General features: G+C 40.9%; 1 protein-coding gene across 1 annotated transcript in view; it reads right to left on the minus strand.

The window, feature by feature from the left end:
• The window catches only part of UBAP2 (ubiquitin associated protein 2), a 597,209-nt gene that overhangs the window by 19,479 nt on the left and 560,671 nt on the right, over window positions 1–17,059 (minus strand). The window contains 1 exon segment of the mRNA XM_029581175.1: window positions 10,557–10,624. Coding sequence (XP_029437035.1) covers window positions 10,557–10,624 — 68 coding nt within the window.

The raw sequence follows: 17,059 nt of genomic DNA on the forward strand, positions 1-17,059 counted from the left end.
CTTACTTTTTTCATATGTACAGTATATGTGCTAGCACTGACCTTTTCCAGGCATCATTGGTTAGATCATGTCCTTGTTTCAATCCTCTCCCTTTCCCTTCAGGCTTGACTCCTCCTTTAAAATGCATGGATGCCAAATAATCTGTTTCAACACATGGCCCTGGGGTTGGGGGATTTTGCACGACACTGAAGAATATTTTTGTGGAATGCTTTTAAATTACTTATCCGAGGTAACACTGTTTACCTTTTGCTTCAGTCAGGAAATGCCCTTCAGGCACAAAACCATTCCCACTGAGGAAGATGGCCTTTATAGGTGACCACAAAAATACCATCAACAGATACTACCTATAAAGTAGATGTTATGGTGCCAATAATTGCATTGAAAAGCAAAATAAATACACCTGTGTATATAATATTTATAAAGATTTATTTTAACAATGAAAATTTTATCAAAAATTCATTAAAATTGTTAATAAACAACACCATACAAGACAATATACATTATTCAAGGTGATATCAGATAAAAACATGAAATAAAAATATTTGAAAATTTGGGGGAGTGTTGAATCAATTGTTTTGATATACTGTTTTTGTATATGTATTTAACATTTGTATGTGAAATATTTGTTATGTATTGTATTATATTGGGTATGGATGTGATGAGTGAATGATTTATATGAATAATGTATATTGTCTTGTATGGTGTTGTATGAATTTTTGATAAAATTTTTATTGTTAAAATAAATCTTCATAAATACTATATACACAGGTGTGTTTATATTGCTTATCACTGTATTTACCTGTGTTTGTAACTCTTGATGTATGTATATTTGGCCAATAATTGCATGTCATAGGACCTCATAACTGTGTAAACGCACCTGTATTGTAAATTTCACACCCTAGTTCAATCATAGATCAGTCTGTAGTTATTTTTTTCTTTTTTTTAATTTGCGTATAATTTTTTTTTTCAAAAACACACTATTAATTTCTTCAAATAACTGTACAGACTAGAGATAGATTATCTTAATCTTGATAAAGAAAACTTGAAAGCTTCTCCAGAAAATGGGGACGTTTTTTATGAAAATAGAAGCTAAAAGCAATACAAAAAAAAAAAAGACAGATGGATATCATAGAACTGGTCAAGGATAATTTGGGAGCTCTGGCAATATCCCCACCTCGGATTTGTTAAGGCTTTTGAGAATTCTTTTGACTGTACAGTTTGGACTCTCCAATATCCATGACCTCTACACAAGATCTCTTGGCTGAGGCTATTCTTTCAACATGGTCCCTAGAAGCATCTGGAATGCTGAATGCCCTCAGTTATTCAAAAAATGGCCATGGAAGCTATTAAGCTGCTGCCAGTGATAAGGTTTATGGACTGGATTCCATGAGGCCAGATGGCAGGCTATTCTTCTAAACACCTTCTGAGAAGCTCTTCATTTCATTACTCTGAGTGATAAAGACCTTAAAAAATAGGTCATCCTATTGCCTAATAATCTGGTCAACAATGATTCTAAGATCCAGTCTAACAGCTAACAGTATGGAATTGGTTATATTGACTGTTTTGAGTGTGAACCAGGCAGGGCTCATGAAGAATAGGAAGGCATACAACCAAGCAAGCTGAACACTACACCACTTCAACTGTGTCAGTCTATTTCAATGCCACTGTGACTTCTCTTGCCTGATACAGAGATGGTGTTAGACTAATGATACATTTGATTTTGTTTGTTACCACAGATTTAGTTTTAGAATGTTTTGTAAATTACTATTTCAAGAAGCAGGCAAGTGTGAAAAGGACAAATTTAGGGATGTTTGTTGTACAATTAACAGAATTGCCCAGATTTGTTCGTGCTTAGCCTTGAACAGATAGTCAGAGATTGCCTGTATGGGCTTTATGTAATATGATGCGGGTTTCTTAATGCACAGGTTAAAACAAACATTTAATTCATGGTATGATAAAGCAACTGGAGTTAAAATAGTGCGCTGATTGGAAAATGGGCACACAAACAGGAGTTAAAATGTGCACTCAGCACAGGCAGATTGCACATTTTAACTTGCTAGGATCAAGGGGATCTGGCCAGACATGATTTTATGCACACAAAATTCTTTTAGCACAGAAAGCTTTTTTGGTGCACATAAAGTATATTTATGTGCAGAAAACATGCTTTGTGTGTGTAAAGCACGTTTTCTGTGCATAAATTTCAACTACAGGTCCTTACGCAGGAATTCTGGTTTCTGCTCATAAACCGAGTTAAGTCAATGCACCTCTCTGCATTACAGGGTAATAGTTAATGCATTCATCTGCATAGGATTTCCATGGGAGGGCGCCAAACAGAACACAGTTTCTCACACACACTTTTTGTGTGCAAAACTCTTTGCTGCGTAAGAAGTAACGACTGCACACAAAAAATGTGCGAACAACTGCAAGTAAACCGTGCGCTCTACTTATCGCATCTTATTACATCAGGCTCCATGTTAGCTCCCACAAGCATGCAAATGTATTGTATGCAGATATTTTGCTATATGTCTCCAATACTCTGCTTTCCAGACCGTATTTATTGTTATTAACTTTATCTGTATTACATTTTCAAGCATTACATACACAATATTTTATCAATGTACAATGGATAATTGGAGACCACACTGGTGAAGGTAAAGTGGACAGTGGGTATTCCAGGGCTTGATGTTAGGGGTAATTATTTTCAATAAAATATTACTACAATTCAGATAGCCTTGAAAGAAAAATGTGCTCATTGGCAAATGACTAAAATCGAACTCAGGGCAGATATACTGGGAGAAGTGGAGAAACGAAAAGGGACTTGAAATACTTGAAAAAATGGTCATGCATTTGGCAGCTGTGCTCAAGTGCAAAAAAGTGTAAAATCGTGTATCTGGGGAACAAAAATCTATTAGCCACTCAATTAGAACAAGAACTGTTTACTGCCAAACAGGACTTAAGAGTAATCATTTTGTATGACCTGAAGGTCAGTAAATGTAATAAAGGAACAGGGAAAGCTCATTTAAATTTTAATTTTTGTATGTATCTATGTTGTATATTATTTGCTTCAGTTGTATAGGATTTTTCATGTATGAGAGGTTTGTGTCCTGTAAACTCTACTGCCGTACCTCACCTACATCATTTCTTGTAGGCACGTAAAAAATTAATACATATAAATAAACAGTACGGTTGGTACATAAAAAGTTATCAATGGCAGGAAAAAGGAGGTAATATTGCCTTTATATAGGTCATTAATGAGATCCCAGCTCAAGTACTATGTTTATTTCTGGAGGTCGTACTTTCATAAGAACACTGATAGGATGGAAGCAGTGAAGACTACCAAAATTCAAGACTTACAACACAAATCCTACATAAAGTTCAAGAACTCATAATATACTCACCGGAAGAGAAGGAAAAGGAAGGATATGATAGAAATATTCAAATATTTGCAGGTTTAAATAAAATACATGGTAGCAACATCTTCCATTAAAACAAAATTCAAGGACAATGAGTCATAATTTGAAACTGGAGGGAATATGAGGAAATGTTTCTTTACTAGGAGGGTGGCAGATGCCCGAAACAGCCTACCAGCAGAGGTAATAGTAACCAAAACGATGCCTGGGCCAGATACAGAGAGCAGTGGTAAGAGCAAGGATAGGGTAAAAATGTGAGCTTTGTATAGAAACTTATATGCTCATGTACATTAGAAGGCCAAAAAGAGGAGATGACAAAGCAGAATTGTACCAATTGGAGGCATATCTGTTTAAGTTCTCAAGACGAGGCAAGGTCAATCAGCATGCAGCTATTCTCAAATATATGCAAGAGGAGGTAGAAAGTTCCTAGCACGAGCAGCAGGCTAACTTGGCTCCTTTCCCAGCTAAGGACAAAAGTAGAAGGCATGATCGCCTGTAGGCAGTCACACTTGTAAGGCTGACAGTTGGGAGATAACCTTAGAGTAGTACAGGAAGAAGCAATCAGGAAGATGGGGTGGGACAAATGGTCCTTAACTGATAACTGATATCTACTATGTTAATAAAAGTGCAATCTCTATACTAAATTTTATCCAATTGTGTGATAGGTTCAGTTCACCAGGTGCCTAATATATCTGAGCTCTATGTATTAACTTTCAAGTCTTTCTAGGAACAGATTAAGAGTGATTTAACTATCTTTATTTAGTCACAAATATAGTTAAAATTCCCACCAATTAGTAAAGAACTAACAAAGAAGTAACATCTGAGAGCATGACTGTAAAAAAAACCCCCCCAAAAAACCCCCTATGGAAAGCATTATTTGGGGCATACAGGTCACATAATTCCAAAGGATAACCACAGAGTGTTTCTCAACAATAAGATATCTGCTCTTGGGGGTCTTTTACAGTCTTGATCTCTTTAAAATGTTTTGTTTTCCTTATTAAAATAGCCATCACAGCCCTATGTTTCCAGAGGAAGTACAAAATATATCAGCCACCCACTGACATCTCAGCTTTAAATGTTCCACCTCACTCAGCTTAGTCTCTTTAAAGCATCGCTATAATACTCCTGGGTGAATTCTGCGCAAAAAAATTTAAAATTCTGAACACAAAATAACTTAAAATTCTGCAAAATTCTGTATACTTTATATTGGTCAAAATAGCACAATATACATTACAGTCTAAGTAATTAATTTAAAATGTAATACAGAAAAAGTTATTACTTAAAGATGCAGAATTTTAAATATTTTGAGCAGAATTTCCCTAAAAGTTCACTGTAAGTGTGTCCTTTCCACTCTCTCTCCCTACTCCCCTGGCCACTTTACCCTCTCAGGCCCCAATTCCTCCCCCTGCCAGTATCTCTCTCCTCCCTATCGAGGCTTAACCCCTTCCACTATCTCCACTCCCAGAGTCTGAACCCTCTCTCTCAGTACTGCCCCTCACACAGGCTCCTTCTGTTCCTCTCGCAGACACAGGCATGCCTCTCTCTCTAGTGCACATACACACCCCCTCATATAGGGTCCCTCTCTCTTGCACACTCAGACATCCCCTTCTCTCTCACTCATAAACCCACACACAGGCTACCTATGTCTCCCTCTCTCTCACACACACCCCTTCATACAGGCTCTCTCACAATCCCTTCACACAGACTCCCTCTCCCTTTTTCACACACACCAGCTCCCAGTCTCTCACACATATACACACCATCACAATCTCATCACATAGGCTCCCTCTCTGGCACCCATATCTATACACCCTCACACAAGCTCTCTCCCCCCCAGGCCTGCAGTCTTACACACCCACACCCCTGTATATACACTCACTCTCAGGGGGGCCTGCTACATCTTCGTCAGGGCCTTCATCTTTGCTGTGAGAAGGACGAGCTCTGCTCGCGGCACGCCAGGGCCTCCTCCATCACCAAATTCAGCATAGAAATTGGCAATTCTGCATTGGGGGGGGGGAGGGGGAGGAATTCTGTGCAAATTCTGCGCTCTGCAGTAGCGCAGAATTCCCCCAGGACTACTGTATTAATCGTGTGTCTTAAGTACTGAAGGATTTTAAATATCTTCACCACAAAGCCAATGCCTGAGCCGTTCCAGGTGGCACATTTCATTGAGTTACTCATAACAGCAGAAGTCACTTATGTAAGCTGAAAAGAAAAAGATTTAAAATTAAGCCCCCAACAACCCTGCCAATAGTGAAAAACATAAGATGAAAAAAAGACACGAACGATAATGTATTCCATAGAAGTAGTTTCCTTTTAGCCATCCATAACCACCCCATATGTCAAAACAAATTCCTGTCTTTAATTTCCACCCACCAAAACAATTTAATCCCTCCAAAACCAACACTAACCCACTAAAGACTCAAAGTATCAGTCACCAACAGTGGCATCCCTCTCCTGAGAACATAAAGCAATTTGGCTATCACCACTTGTGGCCGATTAGAGTCAGAATGCCTTAAGTCTAATCTATGAGCACTCTCAAGCCTCAGTGGTCCATGTTTATCAGAGAAGGCAAGCTCCTTGCACAGCCATCTTTACAAAACCTCCCAGAGAGTTTTCTACAATGGATTCTAGAAATCCCCCAAAGTGAAGTTTATTCCATCTGGAACAATTCTCTAAAGCCTCAACTTTATCCATCAACGTAGTTTCTCTGTCAGCTCTGATTCCAGTTTACGCATGTGGTTTTTTGTACCCAAGATTCTATGCTCAGCTTCCTGAAGTTGTTTGGTAATATCAGTTAGTTGCACACTCAAGGTGTCCAATTTCTGGTAGATTTTATTGAATTTTCCTTCCAAAGCTGTCACCACAGCCATGGTGACTTCGCTGACTTGAGATCTGCCTACTCCGGAGATGAGGGCTTCTTCTCCCTGTGTCGGTCAATTTGCTGTCCACAGTCTTGCCCTTCTCTTAGTCCTTCTCGCATGGATTTATTTGACATCATGGCAGGCAAGAAAAATCTGGCTCACAAACAGATGATCAAACACCAAAACAACAAAAAAGATTGAAAAAGGTGGTAAGTCACTTGAATAAGTGCTGTTTTTTGGTTTTTTTTGTCTGAGAGGGGATGCCTACAGAGTGACCAAAAGCGGTCTCTTCACTCTCAGAGCACATCACGTGACTCCTCGTTGTATGATCTTTAATACCCAACAGTCTGTGTTTATCAAAGATCATAGTGTACTGAAGTGTTGAAGCCTTCCCTCCACTGAAAGACGGTTTAAATATAACTGGAAAGCCTTTTGGATTTTGTAAACAAAAAGTAGGGTTAGGTTTTGGCTGTGTTTGTTGGAGAGTTTTGGTTTGTGCTGTTTCCCTAGCACGCAGTCTGCTCTGTTGCTGCTATGGGTGAGGTCATTGAGGAAATAAATAAATAAACCAGACAGCTTGGTATCGTGTTCTTGAATAGTAGTACTGCTTTCTGCAGTGTTGAAGTTTATCCTTCCTACCTGTAGATAGCTGCTCAACTGTAGCTGCTGACAGGGTAAGGAGAGTGGAGCAGCGATCTTTAATAAGCTCTACTGTTTCTTTCACCATCTCCAAAAAGATTATCTGCTCTGCATGAGACATCAGCAAGTTTCTTGTGAACATCTTCATGAGCAGCAGCCTAGTAGTTGGAACAGCAGGCTAGAAACCACTCCATGTGACCTTGGACACGTCACTTCACCTTCCGTTGCTTAAAGTCAAATTTAGATTGTAAGCCCTTTGGGGAAAGGGAAAAACCTACAGTACCTAAATGTAATTTGCTTCGAAGTGTCAAAGAGCAGAATATAAAATAAATAAAAGAATAAATACCTGTAGCCATGATAGCCTTCTGGTGTCAAAGGCAAGTGCAGACATTCTGGAGGAAGTATCATATGTATCATCACCTGTTTGAAATAGATGTTTTCCACATTCCTTAGCTTCTTGCTGTACAGGAGTGAAACAAACTTTGGAAGCCCCTGGGCGAGATCCAGCTTAACCTAGATGTTAACAGAGCTGACTGGAAAACCTTTTTGCTAAATGTCCAGTAGCTTTGCATCTTTTCCGAAAGAGGTACTAGAATGCATTTCGGACCTCTCTGCTTTTTTCAAGGCTGATTCCACCACTACTAATTTATGGGATGTTGTACCATTTGAAGACCAGGTCAAGACTGAACTTTGTATTTGAGATCCAGATTTCTTACTACTAATAATGTAGCCAAGGGTGTCTGCCACATTCTGACTTGGAGTTCTTGTAGTACTCTATGAACAGGAAAAGCCCCTGCTTTGGGGCTTAAATATAGTTTGGTATACCGAACAGATCCTCTTTCAGTTTTGCCTTCTCCTGTGAAAAATACGTTTTTGGACAAAGTTGGATATAAAATATCCTCTGGCGAGATGGACTTTTGGGAGGCTGTGGAGAGGGGTCCAATGAAACATAAGTGGATTCTTCATCATCAGAATAGTGTGACAGAGAACTGTATGATGATTGGGATCCTTCTTAAGAATCAGGCAAAACTATAGGTGGTTCTTTTGAGATTGTCCTTTCTTTGGACAAAGGTGAACATTGAGACTTAATACGTGACTTAGTTTGCAGGATTTCTTGCCTTGCTTGATATGGTGGAATAGTGGATTGAGTTTCAGATTTTGAAGTCATGAACTCCAAAATGGAAGGCAGCTCTAACTGTGATGGAAGCGGTAAAGAACCAGATAAAGGTCCTGTTTGGAAGGAGGAATCCCAGTAGATGAGAACTATAAGAGGCATGGACTATTTAATAGAAAGGAATTCACAATAAACTGGCTTTTTTAGTTGATTGGCTCTGATATTTATATCTTGGTGCCAAAAAGTTGATGGCGTTGACAAAGAAAGGATAACTTTGCCTGTTGATGGCTTATGGTGGGGACACATTTTTAAAGCTGGATTTATTATCCAACCATAATGAAGAGAGCTGAAGTCAGATCAAACCCAATTTTGGAAATATTAAGTAACAATAAGTATTTTTATTAGGAAGTTGTGATTAGAAAAGAAGAATATTTTGAGAAAGGAAGAAATATTCGAAAAAGAAAATGCAAGGAAGAAATTTGGCAAGTGGCTGAAGCAGAGCATGCAAAAAAATGTCTTTATCCTAGCAGAAGCAAAAAAGGCAGAAGAGACTGGTGAGGTAGAGACTCTGCAGAACATCTGAAAGTCTCATAAAAAAACAAAACTTCTCACTGGCTGACTTCACTCACTTGAGTGGCTGATTTGTCCAGCTTGCCCATGGAGGGATTTTAAGCTATAAAAGAATGTCCCCCTGGATGTTCTGCTTTATTAAGTGTCAATAATAGGCCTTAATGTGTCTGTTGAGATGAATGTTGCACTGAGACACTTGTTACCCTAGTAAGGTCTTCTTTTCCTTGCAATCCTTGAACTGACAAGCAGGTGGCAGCATAATTCCTGCTGTATTTTGCAGTTTCTTTGCAGATAAAAATGAGACTTGGAATGCATACTTCCCCAGTTTCCACAAAATTGTATATTATAATATTCTGTATTGTTATTGGTTAGGAAACTTGTGCCTTAGGCTTTCATTAGTTGTATAATACCAGCCCCAGAGTGACCCAGCCCAGTGGGGCTGGGAGTGCAAAGGAACTAGATCTGTGCTAAGGTCCTTGTGGGGATAGCCAGTCTTGAAATTCCCCAGGCACTGCCTAAATACAATGAAAAGTGTCTAGTTAGAATTACTTGTTTATTTCTACTTATTATTCACTGTTCCCCATAAATAATATATAATATATATAAAACATCAAATATACTAAATCTTATATCAACACAAACATATCACAGAGTTAACAATCAGACCATAATTACACATATAACAGAAACCTGTTGCTGTTTTGAATTACACTTTTTTTTTCTGTTCACTGTTCTTGCTATTTTTTAAGAAACTCTTTAATTTATTAGATCTGTCCTGGACCATTTGATGAACTGAATATGTTTTGTATTTGGTCTCTAGGTGCATTTTAGGGAACTGTTTGACCCTTGGATTGTGTAGGGTCTCAATGCCCTAGAAACCACCTGGGGATAACTTGCAGGTGGGGTACTTACCCAAAGCCAAACGGGAACCTAGTTGGTGGGTAGGAGATTGCCAGTGTAGGGGCACATTTACAGATGGGCTTGGGCAGTGTTTGGCAGGACCCTCTCTATATGTCCGCTGGGTTAACCTTAAATGGATGTTAGGGGTAGCAATAACCCAATGTATGATACTTGGTTTGGACCACAAATGTAGATAAGTGCATTCTATGCAAGTATTAATATGAAGCAGCAGTGGTAGATCCTCCAGATACCAGCATGCCTGGAGCTGTCAGATCTCGGTATACATAGAGCTTTAGTGCACTCACTGGCAATGAAATATTAGACCTCAGCAAAGTTGGCTCATATGGGTCTCACACTACACTTCTGAACCTCAGACTAATGTCCCACAGAGATGACCACACATCATGACTAACCTCGATTCACCTATAATGAATCACCTCCATTGCCAAAACAGAGGGAAAGATGAAAGGCAAAACTGCTTAATATCCTTTCAGGTGTGACAGGATATTAGCACATCCTGGGGAGAAGTTACTTGCGCTTACAGAAGGCACGCCTATGTATCATGGAAATCAATGAAGAAAAGGATTCCCATTAAATGTGATAGTGTACTTGAATAATAGGTTACCAATTCTGTGTTATGAATTCTCTTTTATAAGGTAAAGTGCTAAAGGCCTCACTGTAGCATGCAAAGGCTCATGTGACCCATCAGTGAGATGCCAATGCATCTACTTCCTTTGAAGATAAATACAACCATGCTATTGTACAAATCTCTCATCAAAAGCATGCAACAGGACTTCCAGCTTTCAAAGCTACCAAAATGGACTACAGATGGGTCCATTTAATTATCTTTCACTTTGTAGGCCATAGTCATTGGAAAAAGGCAATATTATAAAACACTCTGCTTAAAGCTACTACGATTTTACAGAACCAAACTGGTAAAAATCCCAGATATAGCAACCTACTGGAGCTAACACTCTGATAGGCCTCAACTCAATTCTGAGAGGCCTCTACACAAAACTCCTTTCTGCTTCTTCAGCATGGTTCCAAGTCTCTGCTTACCTGAGTTTTGTTATAAACCGTGCCACTGATATCAGGCACTCCTGTGTTACTTGAGGAAACTGAAACACCTATAACAGAAATGACAAAAAGGAGGCAATTAATTCTCATCATCACTGCTTTGTTCCTGTTTGTTCAAAGCCTGATTTCATACTAAAGGCTCTTCTAAATCACTTCACAATATAAGGATTCTGCTCACAGCACAAGACCGCTGCAGTTTCCTTTCCTGAGCTTTTTACTGAAGCCTATTTGAGTTGGAGGTCTATCTGCTGCTTCTCAGACACTGTCCCTGACTGCTCCTTTGTCCCTGATTTCTGAGAGAAAGTTAAGATAGCCAGTTCAGCTGATGAGCTGTCTTCTAGGAGCAATGAGGAACGCTCCTCACTGTATCCAGTCTCACCAGTTCAGGAGTGCTGTGGGTTTGGGGGAAGAGAAGAGTATTAAAATATCAGTGTTTTCAGAGTAGATTATTTCATATCTAAACAATACCTCAGTCATAATGGCAGTTACAAAGAAAAACTTAAAATTAAAATGTCTTAATCCACAAAGTATTAAGCAGTGATGGGCCAGTCTGCTTTAGTACTTTGCATTTTCTTTGGTCTATTCGAATCTTTTAGATGTTTCCTTTGTCAGAGCATTTCATTTAGTGGAGACCCGTGCTAGCGCCTTCTCTGTTGCAGGTCCGACTCCCTGGAACTCACTTGCTGAACATTCAAGAACTGAGCTGAGTTTATCCACTTAAAAATTAAATTAAATAGCTAAAAACCCTATTGTTTACTCAGGCCTTATAAATGCAGGAGCTAATATGTTCTCTGTCATTAACTCTCGAGTCCTGAACACAGGAGTTGACATGACTTTTTGCCTTTCGTAGTCTGAGGCTTTAGGTGTCATTTGATCAAAAATGGTGAGTAAAGGCACTGGTGCATTTTGTCATGTGTGTGATTTTTCTGGAATTTTTAAAAAATTATCCTCCACATAGAATTTTAGATATTGCAAGATATAAATGTATAAATAAATAGCAGCCTTAATAATGTTATGCCTTTATTATAACTGCAAGTTGCCTGGATCTGTTTTAGTGAACGAGTCTCGTAAATATGCAGAAATAAATTGGTGATGAAATAACTGTCCTGCAGAGCAGCACATGACAACTATATTATGGCAATATTTGTACAATTTCAAGTTTAAAAACAATTAGCATTCATTATTTTAAATGGATAGTTGCATGAATGTTTTGTTTTTAAGTTTCTGTTTCTGGTATTTGTTTTTGGTTAGATTTGTAGCTTTTCACATCTGATCAAATTTGTTACACTATTATGACAAGCAATCTAGCTATCGCCATGTGCTTCAGTAGGTTCAGTCTTTTGCTGCCAAACATGGTACGATGAAAAGTAATAACTAAAGCAACATGAACTTCCCACATTTCCCCCCAGTGTACTAAGCAATGAAGTGTGTTAGAAAAGTTACATCCAACTCCTCATGCCTCATGGCATCTGGTATTATACCTAAATAAGTAATCACTAATTACTATTAATACTATGCAAGCTTGAACTGGTAAACGACATCAAATGTGCTCAAACTAGGCATAGAGCTTTTTTCAGGTGGCACCCACTTTGTGCAATGTCTTACTTAAAAAGTATTTGTCTTCTTAATGAGTATCTTTCCTTGAGGAATGGCTGTAAAACTGGCAACAGAACAGTAGAGAAGCTTAATAGTGAGGCTGAATCCTCTTTAGGTAATATGCCAGAGCTCTCTTATAGTCCTGGAAAGAAGGTAAGGTAGCACAATAGCTTGATTAACATGAAACATCACTTTTGGAAGGAATTTTGAGGTGGGTCTGTAGAAAGCAGAGTTGCTTACCTGTAACAGATGTTCTCCAAGGACAGCAGGATGTTAGTGCTCACACATGGGTGCAATCATCGGATGGAGCCCCGGTCTCGAACCTTGATCTCAAAGATTCTAGAACTTTCAAACATGCAAGTGCAGCCGTAGTCATCATCCCGCCCCCTAGGCAGAGTTCCTCAGTCCATGATACAGCTAATACATGGAGACACCAACTCCCAGGGGAGGCGGGTGGGTTTCGTGAGGACTAACATCCTGCTGTCCTCAGAGAAAGCAAAATTGCTTACCTTGTAATAGGTGTTATCCCAGGACAGCAGGATGTAGTCCTCACATATGGGTGACGTCATCTACGGAGCCCTTAAGCGGGAAAAACTTCTGGCAAGTTTCTAGAAGCTTTTAACTGGCTGCCTGAGGCTACTGAGCATGCCCGGCATGCCATGATATTCCCTGCCACAGGGGTCTCACTCCAGTCTTGTATGTAGCAATAAGCATAAGCAAAGTAAAATAGTAAAAGTCTGAGGCCCAACTCCGCGGGGTGGCGGGTGGGTTCCGTGAGGACTACATCCTGCTGTCCTGGGATAACACCTATTACAAGGTAAGCAATTTTGCTTTATCCCAGGACAAGCAGGATGCTAGTCCTCACATATGGGTGATTAGCAAGCTAGAGGCTGAGTCATTGTCCGTGCAGGTAGCAGTGATGCTTTGTTGAGGAAATGATGCAGCCGAAGTTCACAGCAGGTTGGCTGTAGAAGGAGTTGGGATTAAACTGGAAACAAGTTCTTTAAGACAGATTGTCCATAGGCTGAATCCTGTCGTCCTTCCTTGTCTAAACAGTAGTGAGCTGCAAAGGTGTGGAGAGAAGTCCATGTTGCTGCTTTACAAATGTCAATGATTGGTACTGAACGAAAATGCGCTACTGAAGTTGACATTGCTCTTACTGAATGTGCCTTTACTCGCCCTTGGAGAGGAAGGCCTGCTTTTGTATAGCAAAATTGTATGCAGTCTGCTAACCAATTGGATAGAGTATGCTTTCCCACTGCTTTACCTGGCTTATTTGGGTCATAAGAGACGAAAAGCTGATTGGATTTTCTGAGGGACGTAGTGCGATTCAAGTAATAGGACAATGCACGTTTACAGTCCAAAGTGTGTAAAGCTCTTTCGCCTTGATGAGAGTGAGGCTTTGGAAAGAATGTGGGTAGAACTATAGTTTGATTTAAGTGGAATTCCGTAACTACCTTGGGAAGGAATTTTGGATGTGTTCGGAGAACCACTCTGTCATGGAGAAACTTTGTATAAGGTTCATATGTGACAAGTGCTTGTAATTCACTAACCCTCCTAGCTGATGTAATGGCTATGAGGAAAATAGTTTTCCATGTAAGAAATTTAAGTTCACAGGTATCTATGGGTTCGAAGGGAGAACGCATTAATCCTGTTAAGACCAGATTCATGTCCCATTGCGCAGCTGGGGGCCGAATTGGTGGTTTAAGTTGAGTTAGACCTCTCATGAATCTACTGACGAGAGGTTGTGTTGAAATTGGTGCATCTCCTATCTTGTTATGATAAGCTGAGATTGCACTTAAATGTACTCTGATTGACGATGTCTGAAGACCAGAGTCTGAAAGATAGTATAGATAATCTAGTAGAGTAGCTGTGGGGCAAGTGAAAGGATCTATATTGTTTTGCTTGCACCAGGAAGTAAATCGTTTCCACTTGAAAGAATAATTCCTTCTTGTGGAAGGTTTGCGGGAAGCTATAAGCACCTGAGAAACATTAGTTGAGAGGTTAAGTGATTGTAAGATCAAGCTTTCAACATCCATGCTGTCAAGGATAGGGATTGAAGGTTGGGATGGCGCAACCGGCCCTGATCCTGAGTGATGAGAGTGGGAGCTACTCCCAGGCGTATTGGATTCTTGATTGACAGGTCTAGCAGTGTGGGAAACCATACTTGTCGAGGCCAATATGGGGCTATGAGTATCATGGACCCTTTGTCCTGTTGTAGCTTCACCAGCGTCTTGGTGATAAGCGGTATTGGAGGATATGCATACAGTAGGCCTGAGTTCCAAGGGCGAGCAAAGGCGTCCTTGGCTGGTTGGTGCTTCTGGTTGTGTCGAGAACAGAAGCTGTCCACCTTGTGGTTCAGATGCGATGCAAAGAGGTCTATTGTTGGTTGTCCCCAACGTTGGAATATGTTGGTCGCAACAGAGGGATTTAGAGACCATTCGTGTGGTTGGAACTGGCGACTGAGTCGGTCTGCTAGTACATTGTGAATCCCTGCTAGATAAGTGGCCTGTAGGAACATTGAGTGGTTCAAGGCCCAGTCCCAAATTTGTGCCGCTTCCTGACAAAGGAGATACGAGCCCGTACCTCCCTGTTTGTTGATGTACCACATGGCTACAGTGTTGTCTGTTTGGATTAGCACAGTCTTGTGTGAAAGGCAGTCCTTGAACGCATGCAGCGCATAACGTATAGCTCGAAGTTCCAGAAAATTGATTTGGTAAGTGGCCTCGAGTTTTGTCCAAGTCCCTTGCGTTTGGAAAGAGTTCACATGAGCTCCCCATCCCAAGGTGGATGCATCTGTAGTTACTGTTATCTGAGGGATCGGTTTTTGGAAGGGCAGGCCCTTGCGCAAATTGTCCTTGAGTGTCCACCATCGTAGCGATGAGCGCAGCTGGTGGGTTACTTGGATGCGAGAGTGAAGTGGTTGAATGGCTTGGATCCATTGTGATCGAAGAGTCCATTGGGTTAGTCGCATGGCAAGTCTTGCCATAGGAGTGACGTGAACCGTTGACGCCATGTGGCCTAGTAAGATTAGAAACTGATGAGCTGTTGCTTGCGGTTGTATGGACATGGAGTACGCCAACCGGGACAGTGTTTGAGCACGATCTTCTGGAAGAAAAGCTTGTGCAAGGTTTGTGTCTAGTTCTGCTCCTATGTACTGTAGCAGATGAGACGGTTGAAGGTGGGATTTTTGATAGTTTATTAGAAAACCCAACCTGTGAAGCAACTGTATTGTGTAACGGAGAGACGTTAGCGCTCCTTGATGCGACTGGCTTTTTATTAGCCAATCGTCTAGGTAAGGGAAGACATGAACACCTTGTTTGTGTAAATGTCCTGCTATTACTGCTAGACATTTTGTGAATACTCTGGGAGCTGAGGCGAGGCCGAATGGTAGGACTCTGTATTGAAAATGCTGGTGTCCCACCTTGAATCTTAGGTACTTGCGATGAGGTGGGAATATAGGTATATGAGTATAAGCATCTTGAAGATCCAGAGAACAAAGCCAATCCCCCTTTTGTATGAGAGGAAGCATGGTGCCTAATGATACCATCCTGAATTTTTCTTTTCTTAGAAATTTGTTGAGATTTCTGAGATCTAGAATGGGACGAAGTCCTCCTGTTTTCTTTGGAATGAGGAAATATCGGGAATAGAATCCTCTTCCCTTCTGGGAGTGTGGCACGTGTTCCACAGCCTTTGCTTTCAGAAGAGTAGATAATTCCATTTGTAATTGAGGAATGTGTTCGAGGAATGTGTTGAGGAATGTGTGTGAGGAATGTGTTCGAGATAGGAGTTTTGTGGAGGAAACTCCTGCGGGGAAGTTGTGAAGTCCAGATGGTAACCTTGTTGGACTATGGATAAGACCCATTGATCTGTGGTGATGTTTTCCCATTCGTTGTAAAATTGGGAAATCCTTCCCCCTACTGGTAACTGTGGAAAGGGGTGTGGTTGGCTCCGTTCTCTGGTACTGCTTTCAAAAGCCAGAGGTGGAAGCAGTTTGGGGCGGAGGCTGAGGTCTTGCCGCTCTTTGCTGTCTTTGTTGAGGCCGTTGTTGAGGCCTTGTAGAGCGTGGTCTAGAAGCCTGAGGGTAATATCTCCTCGGCCTGTAGAAAGGTCGTCTTGTATCCCTACGCGGAGGCTTGCGGGCAGGATGAGTTGCAGGATCATGGGACAAAGTGGAGAGCTGCTTTAAAGTTTCAGAGTGCTCTCTAAGCTGTGCCACGGCGTCTTGTACCTTTGTTCCAAACAAGTTGTCACCTTGGCAAGGCAAGTCTACCAGCTTATCCTGGATTTCTGGACGTAAGTCCGAAGCCTTCAACCAGGCCCATCTACGGGCACTGATACCAGATGCTGCCGTTCTTGAGGAAGTCTCAAAGGCATCATACGCCGCTCGCACCTCATGTTTGCCCGCATCCAGTCCCTTCTGCACAATCTGTTGTGCTGCCTCTTGGTGTTGTTGAGGGAGAGATGGGAGAAATTCCTCTATCTGCTTCCACAGATTTCTTTGATGCTGTGTCATATATAGTTGGTACGCAGCAATTTTGCCATTTAGCATCGCTCCCTGGTAAATTTTTCGCCCCATCAGGTCCAGGAATCTGTTATCTTTCCCTGGAGGGATAGAGGCGTGCGTCCTAGATCTGCGTGACTTTTTCTGCGCAGATTCTACAACTAATGAGTTGTGTGGCAGTTGTGGTTTCTCGAACCCTGGGGCTGCTTGGACTAAATATGTAGAGTCCACTCTACGATTTACTCCAGGTGTTGTACACGGGTGCTCCCAAATCCTTTGCTGAAGTTGCAGCAGCACTTCATGCACTGGGATAGCCAAGTTATGTTTTGGGGGATCTACAAACTGTAGTATCTCCAGTGTCTGCTGCCTTTCATCCTTCTCTGCT

The sequence above is a fragment of the Rhinatrema bivittatum genome, chromosome 1, assembly GCF_901001135.1.
Source record: "Rhinatrema bivittatum chromosome 1, aRhiBiv1.1, whole genome shotgun sequence".
Classification (NCBI taxonomy): domain Eukaryota; kingdom Metazoa; phylum Chordata; class Amphibia; order Gymnophiona; family Rhinatrematidae; genus Rhinatrema; species Rhinatrema bivittatum.